The sequence below is a fragment of the Musa acuminata genome, chromosome BXJ2-2 (assembly GCF_036884655.1).
Source record: "Musa acuminata AAA Group cultivar baxijiao chromosome BXJ2-2, Cavendish_Baxijiao_AAA, whole genome shotgun sequence".
Classification (NCBI taxonomy): Eukaryota; Viridiplantae; Streptophyta; class Magnoliopsida; order Zingiberales; family Musaceae; genus Musa; species Musa acuminata.
This window is the reverse complement of record NC_088339.1, coordinates 2,467,258-2,487,314: the sequence shown is the minus strand read 5'-3', so window position 1 is coordinate 2,487,314 and position 20,057 is coordinate 2,467,258. Positions and strand designations below refer to the sequence as shown.

The following is a 20,057-nucleotide window of genomic DNA, read 5'->3' as shown; positions in this document are numbered from 1 at the left end:
GTTTTTCTTAATGATTTTATTTCCGAAGAAGTTTATGTTGAACAACCTCCCAGATTTGAGAATGATAATTTTCTGAATCATGTGTTTAAATTGACTAAAGCTTTCTATGGATTAAAACAAGCCCCAAGGGCTTAGTATGAGAGACTTAGCTCCTTTTGTATCCAAAATAATTTCTCTAAAGGCAAGGTCAATACTATATTATTTATTAAAAATTTTAAAAATAATTTTCTTATTGTTCAAATTTATGTTAATGATATTATTTTTGGTTATACGAATCCTTTTGCGAATCGTTTGCCAAGAGTATAAGTCAAGAGTTTGAAATTAGTTTAATGAGTGAACTAACTTTCGTTTTAGGCTTACAAATCAAACAACATATTGATGATATTTTTCTTAGTCAAACAAAATATGCATTAGACTTGCTAAAATGGTTTAATATGGATGGTCCAAAGGTTATCAATACTCCTATGAGTACCTCCACTAAGTTAGACATTGACGATAGTAAAGAAAGCTTTAATCAAAGAGCTTATAGGAGTATCATAAGAAGTTTACTATACCTCACCGCAACTAGACCGAACATCATGTTTAGCATAGGACTTTGTGCTAGGTTTCAATCTAATCCTAAGATATCTCATCTTAAAGCAATTAAAAGAATTCTTAGATATCTTAAAGGAACCACTAATCTAGAATTATGATATTCAAAATCTGAAAACTTTGAACTAATTGCTTATGCTTGAAACATCCCTCATTTTCTGAATTTTCGTATAAGTTTCTAGTGATAATGTAAGTATCTATTTTAAATTTGACAAAAGAGCTAGAGTATGAATCAGAGATAACTTATTCTTAAGATTTGGGGGATTTGTTCAAACAAGAATCTGAAGACCTATATGTAAACCCTGAGGACCAAATCGTGAATATAATAAAAACAAGGACTAAACTACAAAACACACAAAATAACAAATCCCACCGCTTAAGCCTCTCTGCCTTCATTCTTAAGGAACTAGAGAAGGCAGCTGCTGTGTGGAAGAACAGAGAAAGAAAGAAAGAAGAAGAGAAAAGAAAAGGAGAAGAAGAAGAAGAAAAATTGGGGCTTTGAGGTATCTTACTCAATCTTCTCAATTGGGGGTCAAAAAATTCTCTAAGGCAAGTGTTCTAACCCCATCCTACAGAATTATTAGCCTTTGATCTCATATTTGTTCTGAATTATTCGAAAGATTTCAGCCTAGAACCGGATATTTCTCTTGTTGGATACAAAAATCATGGATCTGAAATTTTTCGGTAAACTGACCCCTATGCATTGTTCCAGCCATAGTTTTCAGTGTCGAATATGGATTTATGCAGGACCTTATTTATTTGAAAGTAGACTCTTATACCTTCCTTTTGACACTGATTTTGAAAATTTTGGACTCCGAATACTTACCCAAATGTCTGTTTCAAATGAGCCTATGGATGCTGCAAAACAGGGATCAAGATTTCTGACCTTTTGGTACTAAAATGCCTATAACTCCCTGTTGGAAATTCTGATTTGTACCAAACTGATTTTATTTGAAACTAGACTTGAAAATATTTCTTTTGATATATAGATTGAAAATTTTGGAATTCAAAGGCCTATCCTGCTATCCGTTGATTCCGCCCTATAGATTTTGCAAAACAGTGATTTAGTCTTTGACTTTTGGTTACTAAATCCATGGTAACTCCTTGTTGGAAACCTTGATTCGTATGAAACTTATTTCATCAGAAAACAGATTGATATATCTTTCAACAGTAGTTTTCTTATGGGTATTGGAGCATAATTGATATTCTGAAGTATTTGTTCTATGTGCCACTTGAATTTGGTCAGAATTCGAGCTTTGGTCGATTTCGCGTATTCTGTTCCATTCCTTTGGATATTGAATTCATCTAACCTTCTTATTTGAATTAAGCTAAATATGATTGCTTGGAATCCCGGTATACCCTTGCTTTCATTTCATTCCAAATCTGAATACATTTGTGAGAGATTTGTTCCTTGCATCGTATTGTCTCGTAAAGGCACATGTACGTTTTGTTGTTCCGCGTGTGCTTTCGATATATGCTACTTATTGTTAAAACTGCCCTCTTGTACTCTGGTGTTTGTGGGATTGTTTGGACCTTTGCCAGAAATGGTAAAGGGTATGTGTTTAGAGCCTGCGATGCTCTGCCGGCCCCCTTTGGCTTCACCTAGACGTGGGTGGATGGAGCTCCCAGACGTGGGGAGACTTCTGTCTGGTGGTCATTCAGAAATAGATGAATCATGTTCTGTCTGAGGTCCCACTACACCTTTTGTATGTTTGATATGATATCCAGAGCTTTGGTTATGTGTTTCAATACATGCTTTGAATAAGAATGATATGATTGCAACGTCAAAGACGACGTTTGAGCTTCTGTACGGTATTTGTTATTGATATGCTCTGAAAAGTTTCATTCACTGTTGATATGCTTCGAAATGTTCCATACGCCATTGATATGCTCCGGAACATTTCATATGCCATTGATAAGCTCTGATATGTTTCATTTGTTATTGATATGCTTCAAAACGTTTCATTCGTTGCTGTTATGCTCCAATTACTCTATGCCCCATCTGTTATGAACCAATTATGTATGATTGAAATGACAATTGTGATTCTGCACCTAATGATATTACGTCTATGAATTCGTATATTCTGCCTTGCATTTTGAAACTTTATCTCTTTGGAAATTGCCCTATTTTGATATGGATATGTTAGTCACTTGCTGAGCTCTATATGCTCACCCCGTTTGTTGATAAATTTTTCAGGATAGCGTATCGCTTGCTTAAATGTTAAGATTGGGCTGAGGTAGTGGAAAGTTAGAAGGTTTTGGGCAGATCTTTATTAGCATATATGTATTTGTTGTATAAGCCACTCTGTATCTAATGAAATGTTGACGATGAGTCTAAACCTGTGGATTTAGTGTAAGTTAAAGGGTCCCTCATGTTTAGGATTTTGGAATGTTAAGTTAAATTCATGTAATGATATGAACTTATGGTAATCGTTGGTTTGGTGACTGCATAGACTTTCCCACTTGTGAATTTATGTTGTGGTTATTATTTTGATGGTTTGAGTTCAGATTGTATGAATTATCGAGTGATGTGTGGTATGTTTATGAACTGCACAGGGTTATAAATTTGTAGACTATAGAGGTGAAATTTTGATCTGAATGTTTTCTTAGTGACCTCAATTGTGTGTTTGGATCCTGGATTAGTTGTGATGAAAATTTTAATATTGTCGATATTTTGAGGTGCGTGACAATGCTGATGCAGATTTTGCTAGATGTAGAATAGATAGAAAAAGCATATCCGGAACATGTCAATTCTTAGGTCATGCACTTGTCTCTTGGTCATCCAAGAAACAAAACTTGATTGCACTATCTACAACTAAAGCCGAATACATAGCGGCTAGTGCATATTGTGCATAAGTTATATAGATGAAAAATACATTAGAAGATTATAAGATTCACCTTAAGAACATTATCATAAAATATGATAACACAAGTACAACTTGTTTAATAAAAAATCATATTCAACACTCTAGAATTAAACATATTAACATTAGGCATCATTTCATAAGAGATTATGTTAATAACCATGACATATCTTTAGAATTTATTGATATGAAACATCAATTAGTCGATATCTTTATAAAACCTTTAAATGAAGAATAATTTGATTTTATTGAAAGAGAGTTAGGGATGTTAAATTGTTTGAATGCATGAGTATCTTTTTCAGACTTTCTCAATTTTTTTAAAAAGACCTTCATGAAATTCAGAATATCAATTTACTTAGTATCAAATTTATTTCATACCCTTGCTCTATCACTTAATGATTTTTGATACACTTAATCACTTCACTCATAGAATTCATTGATAAATGCATCTCTCAAAGATTTCACTCTTATGAATTTTTAATGAGAAACAGATTTGATTTATGAAGTTTTATTCATGAATTTCTTTTTCATACGATGCTCCCTTCCCATGAATTCTTCCTTACTCTTCTTAGATTTTATGAATTCACATAGATATCTTGATACTTTTCACGAATCCCTTCTTTTTGTTAAAATTGAAGTATGATTTAATGAAACTTATTTATTGTTTTGAATTTGACTTGATTCAAATCATTTCATAAATTTGATTCTTAATGGATTCCTTCCTTACCTTTCTTCCTCTACTTCTTATTTTTATGACAAAGGAAGAAAGAAACTTGCACATCTAAAGAAGAACCAAAAAGCTCTTGAGTAAAAATATTAGCTTATCCAAAAAGATTATCATGCAAAGTTTTTGCTTACCTTCCTTTATGGCTTGAATAAATTGGTGTGAAACTTGCTTAATTTTGTTTACCACACTTGCATTGCTGAATGGTTCTCCTTTTTGTTGATGACAAAGGAGGAGAAATATGATAAATTGATGACAAATTGCCATTATGAATGTTTGAGATAAATGTATAAAATATATCTTGTTGTAAATGTTTAAATGTTTTCCGAATGCTTGAAATATAATTAGAATCGTCAAATACATCACTACACATCGCAAATACTTGAAACATATCAAAATGTATTTCATATGCATTGTAGATACTTGAAATGTTTCATCAATGATAATTATCTATCATTATGATAATATTTTATAAAGCTTAACTTACTATTTACAATCGATATCATGCATCAGAATGATGAATTATTATCTTTTATCAAGAATTATTATCTTGCTAAATTTCATATTTGCAATTCATATCATGCTTAAAAATGATGATTGTCTATCATCATTAGACTTGAAAATGAATGTCAAGCCTTGACATCATTTTTTATTAATAAATATGTGGTATCATATTTTGAATTGGTAAATCATGATAAGTATCATGATGTGCATATTTGATAAGTTTAAATGAATATAACTTATCAGTTTGTTGCTTGAATTCAAGAATATCTTTTCTTAAGTATGACATATAGATAGGGGGAGTTAAGGTTAACTCCATTATCAATTGATTGCCATCATAAAAAAGGGAGAGATTATTGAATCTCATATTTTGATGATGAAATCAATTGATAAATTATTTGATCTAATCTATATGTTGAGATAAGTATGTAGGATTAACTATGATAATAGTAAGGCATAAAACAGATGTTGGGTCGGAGTCAAAGATCAGATGATACGTCGAAGATTCGGACGATGTGCTGAAAGTTTGTCGGAAGCTCACCGAGAGTTCGTCGGGAGTTCGCCGGAAGTTTGCTAGAAGTTCGCTGATAAGTTCGTTGGAAGATCGTCGAAAGAACAATCGACATACCAGATAGAGATTGCCAATTTAAATATCTTAATTATCATAGTTAGACCTTAACTTGAGTTAGGATTGGGAGATAATCCCACTAACTCAGTTAGGAGCCAATTGGGTCCTTAACAGGGTTGAACTGGGTTGGTTAAACAGCCCATTCAGCACCTGAAGTCATGACCGGTAGTGGCACCACCTGGTGATAATCTCCCAAGTGGTCTGGGCTGTGGTACCACCCGTAGTTAATGTTGCCAGGCGGTTGTACCACCCCTGTCAAGTGGTGGTACCGTTAGAGATCAATTTTCGAGCTCTGTCAAGCGATCGTACCACCCGGACTAAGCGGTGGTTTCGCCTAGTGTTAGAGTATCAAGCAATGGTACTTCTCAATAATGACGATGGTACTGTCAGTACTCAAAAATCCAAAGATATGACACTTTTTTGCTTTAATTTTAAAACCATTGGGGCTTATAAATACCCCACCCTTTTCTGCATGAATAGAAACAAAAGTATGAAAAATATCTTGAAGTCTTTGGGGTGTTAAAAGTATTGTAAAAGTACTAAAAATCCTCTTCCCTTTCTAGTGTTGTGATCATTCAAGAGAGATGTGAGCCTTGTAAGAGTTATCTCCTAAACCCATGAAAAGGAGAAAGTATTGTAAAGAAGGTGGTTGGTCTTCGCCCATTGAAGGAAGGCCATTAGTATACGTCGATGACCTCAATGAAGGAGGAATCAGAAGTAGATGTAGGTCACAACGACCGAACTACTATAAATTTCAGTGTGCTCATTTCCATTCTACTTTTTACTATTGCTATTACTTTCTAAGTTAACTGCTAGTTCATTTACTCTAAAGTCAAGCACTTTCCGAAATTGGTTTTTAACAAATGAATATATTATAAAATCGATGATTTTTCTACTGCACTAATTCACCCCACCCTCTTAGTGCCGCTCTTAATCCTAATAGTGGTTGCCACTGTAGTAGCCCGTTGGCCGCCGGTTGGGAGCCTACATGTAGATGGCAGCATTGCCATCTACGTGGATAGCAATAGTTGTTTCCCTTTCTCGCTTATGTGTCAACGATTTTAACATCAAAAGCTTCTCCAAAACATAACACACGCAGTTCAAAACCAATCTTTCGCACGAACAACCTGACTCTGATACCACTGCAGGAAAATCTAGGTGCGACATCATCTGCGCAGTGAAAGAACATAAAATAAAACATCCCAAATTTCCCAATATGTGTTCGTCGTTGTGCCTAGATTATTGCCCAATATCCGTAAAACTTAAAACTGCGTAAATGAAAGATTATATTACCTAGGGAGATCGTAGGGCTGCAATGATGATCCTCAAATCTTCAAGCCTACAATCTGAGGTGGAGAAGGGGAGAGAAGAATAGGAGGTGGCTACTAAGAAGCCCTAGCCTATGGGCCTTTAGTTCCCTCCTATTTATAGAGGCCTCCAGTTAACCCTAGCAATAGGAGTGGATCTGTAGAAGTGGATAAAGGAGGTCAAGCGTCCTCCTCTCTAGCGGTGATCCACACAGTAGGACTGTAACGATGCTCCTCAAATCTCCAAGCCTACTATCTAAGGTGGAGAAGGCGAGAGGAGAATAGGAGGTGGCTACTAAGAAGCCCCAACCTATGGGTCTTTAGTTCCCTCCTATTTTTAGAGGCCCCCAGTTAACCCTAATGGATCCTACCCTATTAGGTATTGGATCTTCATCCAATTATCCAAGCCACTTAGACTAGTAGGTCACCACCCAATAATCTCTTATTAGCTCTTATTGGATCTCATCCATATGATCCAATAATTCACGGGCTTATTGGATATCCAATAAGATAGGAGCTCCAACGGATATCTCATATCTGAGCCTCTACTTATCGCAACACCTACCATATGTATGTGACCCTCTAGGCCCAATATTGAGCTGGCCATGAGTCATACCTGTCAGAACTCCTTCTAGCTCAGTGAATTGTTATCTCCATAATAATTCACTCGACTCATCGACTAAGTACGTACTAGGCCACTATATCGTAATCCCTAAATGATACAAGAGAATCCAATCCTTTGGACATATCTGTCCTTAATTACCATGGACCTATAGTCCCTCATCTATCTAATATCCCAGAGGCCATATACCGGGCATGGTGCTGTCAGGCCCACATGGTTTCTCCTTGAATCACGCTCTAATCGAATTCTCCTAGAGAACTCTTTCTCTCTCAATCCGAATGACCTTGGCCAAGAATTTGTTTGAGCAAGAACATACAAGATATTCTTCTCATGATACCGAGAGCAGATGATCCTCTATCGACACTCAATATCCCTCGTAAGGTTGGCTGTCACTCCCAATAATCGGTTGTACTAGATTTGAAACTTCCAAACATATAAGTCTGGTATCAAAGAGTAGAGTACTCATACAGGATATCCTTGGTGTCTCAAGTCTAAGGACCAGATACACTACTAGGACTACAAAATCGCTGTCTAATAATAAGGCATCATCAACCATCTGGTATTCCGTGAGCAGATCAATTAGTGAACTCATTCTCCAATGAGCACCTGTATTGTAACCTTAGTGTCCACACATGAGTAGCTATGAGACCAATTGTCTCCATCATATGGATAGGTATATAGCACACCAGTCTATCCGGTTATCTTGATGTCCTTTTCGAGTAACCTATGACTAGGATTATTTAGGGTCTGTGTTTAAAGGTGAATCGATCTTATTGTCGTGATCTCATCACGATCCGATTCCCATTGCAAAAATCCATGGACATCACAATATATATATATATATATATATATGCAACAAGTAATATAAATTAATAAAATACTAAAATATAATAAGTAAAAAGAATGCGTGTTATATCACATGTGTCATCACTAACGTGATTGGTTTGTAGGGCACCTATGACTAGCATTGGCTGCTTAACAAAAAGAGTATTCTCCCGAAGGATCATCAAAATAACTCATAAATGCTGAAAGTGAGTCTCAAGAGAAGGGTGATAATTGAGAATATCATCAAAAAATACTATCATAAATTTACGAAGAAAGCTCCAAAAAATATTGTTCATGAGACTTTGGAAGGTTAAAGGGGCATTAGTGAGTCCAAAAGGTATTACCAAGAATTTATAATGGTTGTTATGTGTGCGGAATGTAGTTTTTAGAATGCCATCTTCACATACCCGAATTTGGTGGTAACCGGATCGAAGGTCCAACTTCGTGAAGACTCGAGCTCCTTTTAACTCATCAAGAAGTTCATCCACCACTGGTATTGGGTACTTGTCCTTGATGGTGATGACATTTAAAGCTCGGTAGTTGATGCACATTCACTAAGTTTTGTCCTTCTTGCGTGCAAGTAGCACCGGTGAGGAATATGTTGGGAAATCTTAGGGGCGACATCATATGCGCAACGGAAGAACATAATACAAAGTCCCTAATTCCTAAAGATATGTTCATCGTCATGCGAAGATTGGTGTGCAAAAATCCACGAAATAGAAAACCACGTGTGAGATAGATTGTGTTACCTAGGGAGATCGTATATCACTGAATCCCTATAGATTTCTAAGAGAGGGTGAAGGAGGTCAAGAGACCGCCTCTCTAGTGGTGATCCACACAACAGGACTGTAATGATGCTCATCAAAACTCTAGGCCTGCTCTGAGGTAGAGAGGGGGAGGAGAATATGAGAGAAAGCAAAAAGCTCTAGCCTATAAACTATTGAAACCCTCCTATTTATAGAGGTCTCGTGTCAACTTAACCCTAATGGATCCTCCCCTATTGGGTATTGGATCTCCATTCAACTACCTAAGTCTCTTAGATTAGTGAATCTTTATCTAATAATCTCTCATGTGCTCTTATTGGATCTCATCCATAGGATCCAATAATTCAGGGGCTTATTGAATATCCAATAAGATAGGAGCTCCGACGGATATCTCATATCCGGACCTCTACTCATCACAATGCCTACCATATGTGTATCACCCTCTAGGCACAATATCGAGTTGGTCGTGAGTCATACCTATCAAAACTCCTTCTGGCTCAGTGAATTATTATCTCCATAACAATTCACTCGACTCATCGACTGTGGACGTACTAGGCCACATCGTCGTAGTCCCCAGATGATATAGGAGAATCCAATCCATTGGACCTATCTATCCTCAGTTACTATGTACCTATAGTCCCTCATCCATTTAATATCCTAGAGACCGTATACCAAGCATGATGCTGTCAGACCCATACGGTTTCTACTCGAGTCTTGCTCTAATCGGATTCTCCTAGGAAACTCTCTCTCAACCCGAATAACCCTAGCTAGGGATTCGTCTATGCAAGAACACATGGGACATTCCTCTCATAACACCAAGAGTGGATGATCCAAATATATGAATTGATGCTATAAACACTGATGCTATGATTATGCCATGCCTGCATCATCAAGAGATATATGAACATATGCCATATATAGAAATGCAACACTTGCTAAAATAGTTGAAATGTGTACATCATGTAATGATATCAAAATCTTACTTCACAGCTTTACATATTGATATCTTACAATATGATGAATTGCTTCAATTACCATCATTCAAAATTGTTATGTAAGAATGAATGTCAAGCCTTGACATCATCTTCAGAGATGTCACTTGAATTCTTAGGTCTTGAATTCAAGAATGACTTATCTCAAGTATGGCATGTAGACAGGGGGAGTTAAGGTTAACTCCATTATCAATTGATTGTCATCATAAAAAAGGGGGAGATTGTTGAATCTCAGATTTTGATGATGAAGTCAATTGTCATTTGTTGTCTAACCTATATGTTGAGATAAGTGTGCAGGATTAACTACGATGAAAGTAAGACATGCAGCAGGAGTTGCGCCGGAGTCATGACAATGATCACGTTGGTAGTTCGAGAGCTCGACGGAAGTTCGGACAGTCGTCGGAGGTTCTGCGGGAACAAATCCGAGAAGTCCATAAGCTTGCCAAAGAAGCTCGTCGGAACTTGCCAAGTGTATCGTCGCAAGTCCAGGAGTTTGCCGGAAGTCCGTAGGAGAATCACCGAGGGTTCATCGGATGATCGACGGAAGTTCGCCAAAAACTCGCCGAAAGAAGCGATTGACGCACCGGAGCAAGCTGCAGAAATTGTCTTAGGATTTATCGTAGTTAGCACAATGATTAAGTTGGAAATGGGAGGTGATCTCATTAGCTTAATCTTGGGGCAATTGGGCCCTTGAAAAACCCAATTTGGGCCGAATGGATCTACCCATTCGGACCCTGATTGCTGTGGGAGTGCAACCGCCCCAGCCAGAAGGTGGCACCGCCTGGGCTCAGTCTCCAAGCGAGACTGGGCGGTGCAACCTCTCCTGACAGGAGGTGGCACCGCCTGAGCTCTGCTAGTGTAAGTTGCTACCTTTCAAGATTTCGAGTGTAAGTTGCTACCTTTCAGTGCTGAATGGGTGGGGTATTTATAGGCCCCAACCCAGTTCAAATTTGGAGCTCAAAACTGTCAATTCCCAGAATTTCGGGATCAGGCGGTTGCACCTCCTGACTGGGGCGATTGCATCGCTTGGCAGAGCTCGAAGACTGAGCCTCTAGGCGATGCCACCTCTGTCAGGGGCGGTTGCACCTCTCTACCAGAGCTCGAAGACCGAGCTCAGGCGGTTGCACCTCCTGACTAGGGCGGTTGCACCACCTGCCAGAGCTCGAAGACCGAGCTCAGGCGGTGCTACCTCTTGTCAGGGGAGGTTGCACCGCCCAGTCTCGCTCGGAGACTGAGCCCAGGCGGTGCTACCTCCTGGCTGGGGCTGTTGCACCGCCCAGTTGTTAGAATCGGAGTGGCACTAAGAGGGGGGGGGTGAATTAGTGCAGCGGATTAAAACTTCGGTTTTAGTAAAATCTTTCGTACGATAAGAACGGAACTTGAAAAGCTTAACTTGAAAGCGTATTCTTAAAGTTGCGCAGCAAAGGTAATGATGAAACAAAGCAAGTAAGAAGATTTGCAGTAATGTAAATGACAATAAGAAATGCAAACCAGAGATTACGCCGTTTTTAAAGTGGTTCGGTCAAGTGACCTACATCCACTTGCGAGGCCCCTCTTCGATGAGGCTTCCACCTTCCACTAGCAAATCTCTTGAAAGTGAAGGGTGAATACCCCTCTTACAACTTTTACAAGCGGTTCACTCTCTTACAGATTTTCAACAAGAAAGAAGGAGGTGAACACTAGCAAATTGAAAACAAGACAAGCTAACACTTTTCTAAGGCTTTTCTCTCAAACACTTGCTGCTCAAAAAGTTGTTTTCTCAGCTGAGATTTGAGGGGTATTTATAGGCCTCAAGAGGATTCAAATTTGAGCTTCAAAATTTGAATTCTCTTTGGGTTCCCGCTGTTGGAGGTGCCACCGCCCAGCCAAGCGGTGCCACCGCCCAACGCTCGGGTGCTGGGCGGTTCCACCGCCCAGCCAGGAGGTGTCACCGCCCAGCTCTCGGGTGCTGGGCGGTGCCACCGCCTATAGTGTTTTCAGCCCACTAGTTAGGCTTCAATCTTGCCCCAAACTAGTCCGAACTTGGGCCCAATTGGCCCCTACTTGGGTTATAGGATTAACACCTAATCCTAACCCTAATTAACGTGCTAACTACGAATTTAAAGACATTTTCTAAGCTATTACAAAGTCTGCAAGTCAAGACTTCTTCCGGCGAGCTTCCAGCGAACTTCCGACGATCTTCCGATAAACTCACGGAAACCATTCTGCGGACTCCCGGCAAGCTCCTAGACTTCACGATTTGATCTTGGCGAGTTCCAACGAGCTTCTTTGGTAAGCTCCGATCTTTCTCGGCGAGCTCCGCGAACTTCCAACGAACCTTCCGGCGAGCTTCCGAAAAACCCTTCGGCAAGCTCCCTACTCATTCTCGGCTAGTTCCGGCAGCATTCCCGACGAACCTTCGGACTTCCGTCGAACTCTCGAACTCCCAACGAATCCTTCGCGCTTGACTCCAGCACTTTGTTTCGCTTTATGTCTTCATCGTTATCGTAGTTAATCCTGCACACACAAACCAAAACTCTACTCCGATCTAGACAATTATTATAAAGCGAATTGACATTCTGTTGCTCGGCACGTCATTGGTTGGCGCTTCGTCCGATTCTTCGGCGCATCGTCCTCTCTTGCGGCTTGTTGCCCAATCGGCGGTTGACCTCCACAACGCCGATATCCTTGGCGCAATTCCGCTCTTGGCCCGATGCCCGACGCCCGAAGCCTTCTGCCATCCAATATCCTGACGTGATCTCCTCCGACGCAACGTCAATTCCTCCTGCGTTAATTGTCTAATCCTGATCGAGTAGACCTATATCACTCAAAATGTAGTCAAACATTTAAACACAATCAATTAGTTTCATCATCAAAATCCGAGATTCAACAATCTCCCCCTTTTTGATGATGACAACTAATTGATGACTAACGGAGTTAACCTTAACTCCCCGGAGTTTAACTAAACTCCCCCTATCAATATGCCATTGATAGAACACTTGGATTATCCCAAATCCAAGTAACATTCGTCACATGTTATGAAAAACATTTAAACTATCATGCAAATATATAAAATATTTAATTCAATGCATGAAGTCATCAATATACTTCTCCCCCTATGTCATCAACAAAAAGGAGAAGTAGCTACTCTTATGTGTTTATTATATGGGTTCAAACCATTGCATGAAAAACATAATATTAAATTTTTATCATCATGCGATTTTGAAGATAGAAAATTTAGCAAGTAATGCATCATGCTTGGGACATTCAAGCTATCAAGTTTTAGATATACAAGTTTTACAGCATATAAGATAACACTTTTGGTAATGTTCAAGATAGCAAGTTCTACATCATGCAAGCTAGCAATATTGAGATGTTCAAGAAAGCAACTCTTGCTTCTTGAAATATGCAAATTGTAAGCTAGCAAATTTTTGCTTCCTTTGGAATGTTTGAGCTAGCAATTTTGCTTCCGTTGCAAAGTGCAAGTTAGTATGTTTTGCATCTTGAGATAAACAAGATTGTATTTTTGGTATGCAAATTTATAGTATACAAGCTATCAACTTTTGCACATAAAAAGTTAGCAAAATTTTACATCTTTTGTGATGTGCAAGATGGACTATTTTGCCTCTTTTCAAATTGTGCAAGCTAGCAAATTTGCTATCTAGCAAGTTTTGCTCCCCCTTTGTCAGTGTCAAATAGAAGGGAATAACAATACAATCATGTAATTCATTTCTCTTTACTATAATATTCAAATCATGATAAGGGTAAATAATAAAGATGAAAAATGAATGTCAAAAGACATATATCATTTTTGACAAATTTCTTCTTTTGTAGATAGAAAACATGATAGGAAACAATCTTGATTCAAAAAGAAAACTCAAGTTATAAATTATCAAGATGTCAAGTAGCATGTCATGGTTTACAAAAACAAGTTTCTTGCTAGTTAATAGCAAAAAGAATCTCAATTCATGCATATAAAATCTTATGATTCACATAGAACATCTCCTCTTTTATAAAACGAGAGAATCATGATGAAGAATCTTGATTTACATAGAGTTTCAAAATATATTTATCAATATCATGAATACTAAAAGACCATGAAAATTTTGATAAATATCCTTTTAAATAGAAAACAAACTTGATTCATTCAATAGAAAATTGTGAGAAATCAAGATCATGATTTCAATAAAATCCATTAAATTCAAATCATTTTCATAATCCATGAGATTCATAAAAATAATACAAATAGATTCATCAAAATCAATAATATAGAAAAAATAATTTTCAAGAAGAAAAATGTTCTTCTCTTTTAGTTGCTTCAATTCATGTGATTTATTTCATTCAAGCATGCCTCCCCTTTTTTTTATGTCAAATAAAAACATGTATCATGTTTAAAACCGAAAGTGCTAGATTTATTATGACAAGGATCAATAAGGCACTTTCATTATGGTAAAAAGAAAATCGATAATCTGTAAATTACAAGATTCATTATGCATAATTTTAAAAATCTTATGCATAGAACAAAATCATCAATCATGATATCAAGACATTTATCATTTAAAGCATTCATGATTCACATCATATGCAATACATCACATATATTATCATAATAAAAGGCATAAGTATTGCATGCATCATTCCAAATTATAAATATTTCAAATCATAATGGTATTAATTTGTCAAATTGCATCCTACCATGCATGATCATAACTTTTCATTTGTATGCATCAAAATAATCTCAAGAGTATTTCATGCATGATTTTATATCACCAAATAAGGAATATCAAGAAGAAAATAATTGGTGATGAGATAAACATTTCATGAATATAAGGAATTACATAAAAATTTTATCATGAAGGATTAGAACATGTGAATACCAGAAGACATGATTTCTTTTTGAAAAACCTACTCATTAATAATCAAAAGAAAATCTTAGGAGATCGATTAATGAAAAATCTTGATTCATAATAAATCTTAATTTGTAAATATCACGGAATCAAGATCATGATTTTAGATAAAACTCATTCAAATTCAAATCGTCTAAATCATCAAAATCTCAACATTTCTTTCAAGAGATTCAAAATGACATAAATAATTTTATTGGTCTCTTAGGTATAAATCAATAAGATGGAGAAAAAGAAAATTTTCAATAAAAAATCTTTCCTCCTTTTGTTTCAACTTATTGATTGATTCCATGCATGCATCTCCTTTTCTTTCAAATCCATGCATCATCGTTTTAAAACAAAAAAAAAAAAATCAAAGATCATCAAGATAAAAAAGTGCAACACATAATTCCAAAAAAAAAATGATTTCAACTCATTACTTCAAGTCAAATCAATATCATGATTTTGATATAACTCATTTGTAATTCAAATCATCAAACCAAAATCATTTTCAAGGGATTCATATAAATCAACAAGATAGAGAAAAATAATTTTCAAGAATAATGCTTTTCTCTTTTTAGTTATTTAAATTCATGTCATTTATGCTAGATAAAAATGTGCATCAACATTTAGGATCGAAAAATGAATTTTGTCATAAAAACCATCAAGACCAAAAAATCATCATGTATAACTTTACAATCTCATGCATAAAATCATCAAATCATAGCATCAAAACTTTCAATAGTTTCATTACAACATCAAGTAAGGTTTTATTGAACATAATTTTGAATGATTCTTATAGATATTTAAAATTTCTTTAGTTTTACTTTATATGATTGACTTTATATTAGCATGCTTCAAATTTTTGTTCTTATGTCAAAACTATACATCATGTTTGAAAACCAAAGATAAGGTTCATCAAAAAATCATCAAACCTTCCATTCAAAAGTCATGCATCGTCATTGAAAATCAATATGGAAATCATCAAAGTACAAATTCTTGCTTCTCAAGCACATATATAAGATTAATCTTACTAGGTGTATAAGCATTATATTTATATCTAACATTTTATTGCATTAACATAACACAAGCAATTTTCAAGAAAATTAATCCTAAACTAAATTAAAAATAACTCAAGAAAGTATTATGTAATTTCGAAATAAATTAGTGGGATTTTGATTACCTCATTGTTGAAAGAGGGTGAGGCATAGTTTGCCACCTCGCCTTTCTTGATTTTCTCCTCGTCTTCGGAAGAGCTCAATTCATCCCAACTTTTGTTCTTCTTGCGTTCAAAGCAAGTAGTTCCATTCTTTTTGCTTTTTAATTTTTGTTTCATTAGTAGTTTAAGTTCACCATCACTTGAGCTTATGCTCGAGTGGTCTTCATGTGTTCTATGTCCCAAATCCTTCCTATCATTTGGAAGGTTGTTCTCGAGTTTCTTTTTTGTCACATTGTTCATTTCGTAGGTCATTAGAGACCCAATAAGTTCTTCGAGAGGGAATGTTTTAAGGTCCTTGGCCTCTTGAATGGCCGTAACTTTTGGATCCCAACTTTTTGGAAGGGATCTTAAGATTTTAGTGACTAGTTCAAAATTAGAAAAACTTTTACCAAGAGCTTTTAGTCCATTGATGACATCCGTGAACTGGGTGTACATGTCTCCGATGGACTCACTTAGTTTCATCCGGAAAAGTTCGTAAGAATGCACAAGAATATTGATTTTGGACTCTTTCACTCGGCTAGTGCCTTCATGAGTGACCTCTAGAGTTCTCCAAATATCAAAAGCCGAGTCACACATCGAAACACGATTAAATTCATTTTTGTCAAGTGCACAATATAAGGCATTCATAGCCTTTGCATTTAGAGAAAACATCTTCTTCTCCAAATCATTCCAATGGTTCATTGGGAGAGAAGACATTTCAAATCCATTTTCGACTATGTGCCATAAATTCAAATCCAAAGAAAGTACGAAAACTCTCATTTGAGTTTTCCAACAAGTGTAGTCCGTCCCATTGAAAAAGGGAGGACGAATGAGAGAATGACCCTCTTGAAAGCCATAAAGAGTCATTTCTATTTGGGTGTTAAACCAAAGTAGAAAACCGTGGCTCTGATACCAATTGTTAGGATCGGAGTGGCACTAAGAGGGGGGGGGGTGAATTAGTGCAGCGGATTAAAACTTCGGTTTTAGTAAAATCTTTCGTACGATAAGAACGGAACTTGAAAAGCTTAACTTGAAAGCGTATTCTTAAAGTTGCGCAGCAAAGGTAATGATGAAACAAAGCAAGTAAGAAGATTTGCAGTAATGTAAATGACAATAAGAAATGCAAACCAGAGATTACGCCGTTTTTAAAGTGGTTCGGTCAAGTGACCTACATCCACTTGCGAGGCCCCTCTTCGATGAGGCTTCCACCTTCCACTAGCAAATCTCTTGAAAGTGAAGGGTGAATACCCCTCTTACAACTTTTACAAGCGGTTCACTCTCTTACAGATTTTCAACAAGAAAGAAGGAGGTGAACACTAGCAAATTGAAAACAAGACAAGCTAACACTTTTCTAAGGCTTTTCTCTCAAACACTTGCTGCTCAAAAAGTTGTTTTCTCAGCTGAGATTTGAGGGGTATTTATAGGCCTCAAGAGGATTCAAATTTGAGCTTCAAAATTTGAATTCTCTTTGGGTTCCCGCTGTTGGAGGTGCCACCGCCCAGCCAAGCGGTGCCACCGCCCAACGCTCGGGTGCTGGGCGGTTCCACCGCCCAGCCAGGAGGTGTCACCGCCCAGCTCTCGGGTGCTGGGCGGTGCCACCGCCTATAGTGTTTTCAGCCCACTAGTTAGGCTTCAATCTTGCCCCAAACTAGTCCGAACTTGGGCCCAATTGGCCCCTACTTGGGTTATAGGATTAACACCTAATCCTAACCCTAATTAACGTGCTAACTACGAATTTAAAGACATTTTCTAAGCTATTACAAAGTCTGCAAGTCAAGACTTCTTCCGGCGAGCTTCCAGCGAACTTCCGACGATCTTCCGATAAACTCACGGAAACCATTCTGCGGACTCCCGGCAAGCTCCTAGACTTCACGATTTGATCTTGGCGAGTTCCAACGAGCTTCTTTGGTAAGCTCCGATCTTTCTCGGCGAGCTCCGCGAACTTCCAACGAACCTTCCGGCGAGCTTCCGAAAAACCCTTCGGCAAGCTCCCTACTCATTCTCGGCTAGTTCCGGCAGCATTCCCGACGAACCTTCGGACTTCCGTCGAACTCTCGAACTCCCAACGAATCCTTCGCGCTTGACTCCAGCACTTTGTTTCGCTTTATGTCTTCATCGTTATCGTAGTTAATCCTGCACACACAAACCAAAACTCTACTCCGATCTAGACAATTATTATAAAGCGAATTGACATTCTGTTGCTCGGCACGTCATTGGTTGGCGCTTCGTCCGATTCTTCGGCGCATCGTCCTCTCTTGCGGCTTGTTGCCCAATCGGCGGTTGACCTCCACAACGCCGATATCCTTGGCGCAATTCCGCTCTTGGCCCGATGCCCGACGCCCGAAGCCTTCTGCCATCCAATATCCTGACGTGATCTCCTCCGACGCAACGTCAATTCCTCCTGCGTTAATTGTCTAATCCTGATCGAGTAGACCTATATCACTCAAAATGTAGTCAAACATTTAAACACAATCAATTAGTTTCATCATCAAAATCTGAGATTCAACACCAGTCTCCCTGGGAGACTTAGCCCAGGCGGTGCTACCTCCTGGCTTGGGCGGTTGCACCTCTCACAGCAATCAGGGTCCGAATGGGTAGATCCATTCGGCCCAATTTGGGTTTTTTAGGGGCCCAATTGCCCCAAGATTAAGCTAATGGGATCACCTCCCATTTCCAACTTAATCATTGTGCTAACTACGATAAATCCTAAGACAATTTCTGTAGCTTGCTCTAGTGCGTCAATCGCTTCTTCCGTCGATCATCCGATGAACCCTCGGTGATTCTCCTGCGGACTTCCGACAAACTCCTGGACTTGCGACCATACACTTGGCGAGTTCCGACGAGCTTCTTTGGCAAGCTTATGGACTTCTCGGATTTGTTCCGACGAGCCTCTGCCCTCCAATTGTACAGCATTCACGTGCTCCACGTTCTGACTCAATGCATCGGCCATGACATTTGCCTTTCCGGGCTTGTACTCTATTGTCATATCAAATTCAGCCAGGAAGTCCTGCCATCATGCTTGCTTTGGGAAAATTTTCTTCTGCATTTGGAAATAGCTCAGAGCGATGTTGTCTATCCTCAGCACAAATCGCGATCCGAGAAGGTAGTGTCGCCAAACTCGTAGACAATGGATCATCTCTGTCATCTTCTTCTCGTGCACTGGATACTACTACTCAGTCTTATTAAGCTTGCGGCTCTTGTAAGCCACCGGATGACCCTCCTGCATGAGTACTCTCCCAATGGCAAAGTCTGAAGCATTTGTATGGACTTCAAAAGGCTCTCCATAGTCTGACAATTTGAGCACCGGTTCTTCCAGAACAACAGCCTTCAGATCTTTGAATGCTATTTTACATTTGTCAGACCACTTCGAAGGTTGCTCCTTCTTTAGCAACTCCGTCAGTGGAGTTGTACGCTTCGAATAGCCTGCTATGAAGCGTCGATAGTAGTTGACGAAACCAAGGAATGATCTCAACTCTGGCACCTTCTTTGGAGTTCTCCATTCCACAACCGCTTGCACTTGTGATTTGTCCATCCGAATGAAACCATCACTGATTCGATGCCCCAAGAATAAGATCTCCATTTGGGCAAAATAGCATTTCTCTCTTTTCATGAATAAAGTGTTCTCCCTAAGAACCTTGAAAATTATCCGAAGGTGCTTGACATGCATCTCGAGCGTTTGACTGTAGACGACGATATCGTCCAAGTAGACGACCACAAACTTATCCAAATACTCCTTGAATAGTTGATTCATGAGAGTGCAGAACTTGACTGGAGCATTGGTTAAGCCGAAAGGCATCACCAAGAACTCAAATGCTCCATACCTGGTCATACAGGTAGTCTTCGCTTCATCGCCTTTAGCAATGCACACTTGCCAATACCCTGACCTAAGGTCGAGTTTTGAGAAATACTTGGCTTTGCCCAACTGGTCGAACAAGTCTGCGATGAGCGGGATAGGATACTTGTTCTTTACTATCACTTTGTTGAGGGCTCGGTAATCGGTGCATAGTTGGAGGCTCCCATCTTGTTTCTTCTAGAAGAGAATTGGAGCTCCGAATGATGATTTAAAGTTGCGGATGAGACCATCGCTTAGTAGTTCACCTAACTGCTTCCTGAGTTCTGCCAACTCTGGCGGGGGCATTTGGTAGGGTGGTCTTGCTGGAGGTTTCACTTCTGGCTCTA

General features: G+C 38.3%; 1 protein-coding gene across 1 annotated transcript; it reads right to left on the bottom strand.

Moving 5' to 3' along the window:
* Positions 1-19,047: 19,047 nt before the first annotated feature.
* On the bottom strand, positions 19,048-19,458 carry LOC135604735 (uncharacterized mitochondrial protein AtMg00860-like). The gene has a single exon (XM_065094389.1). The coding sequence runs from the start codon at positions 19,456-19,458 to the stop codon at positions 19,048-19,050; it is 411 nt and encodes a 136-aa protein (XP_064950461.1).
* Positions 19,459-20,057: the final 599 nt, after the last annotated feature.

Excerpts from the sequence above, each read along its gene's own strand:
- LOC135604735 (XM_065094389.1), bottom strand. The coding sequence starts at position 19,458 with ATGGAGATCTTATTCTTGGGGCATCGAATCAGTGATGGTTTCATTCGG.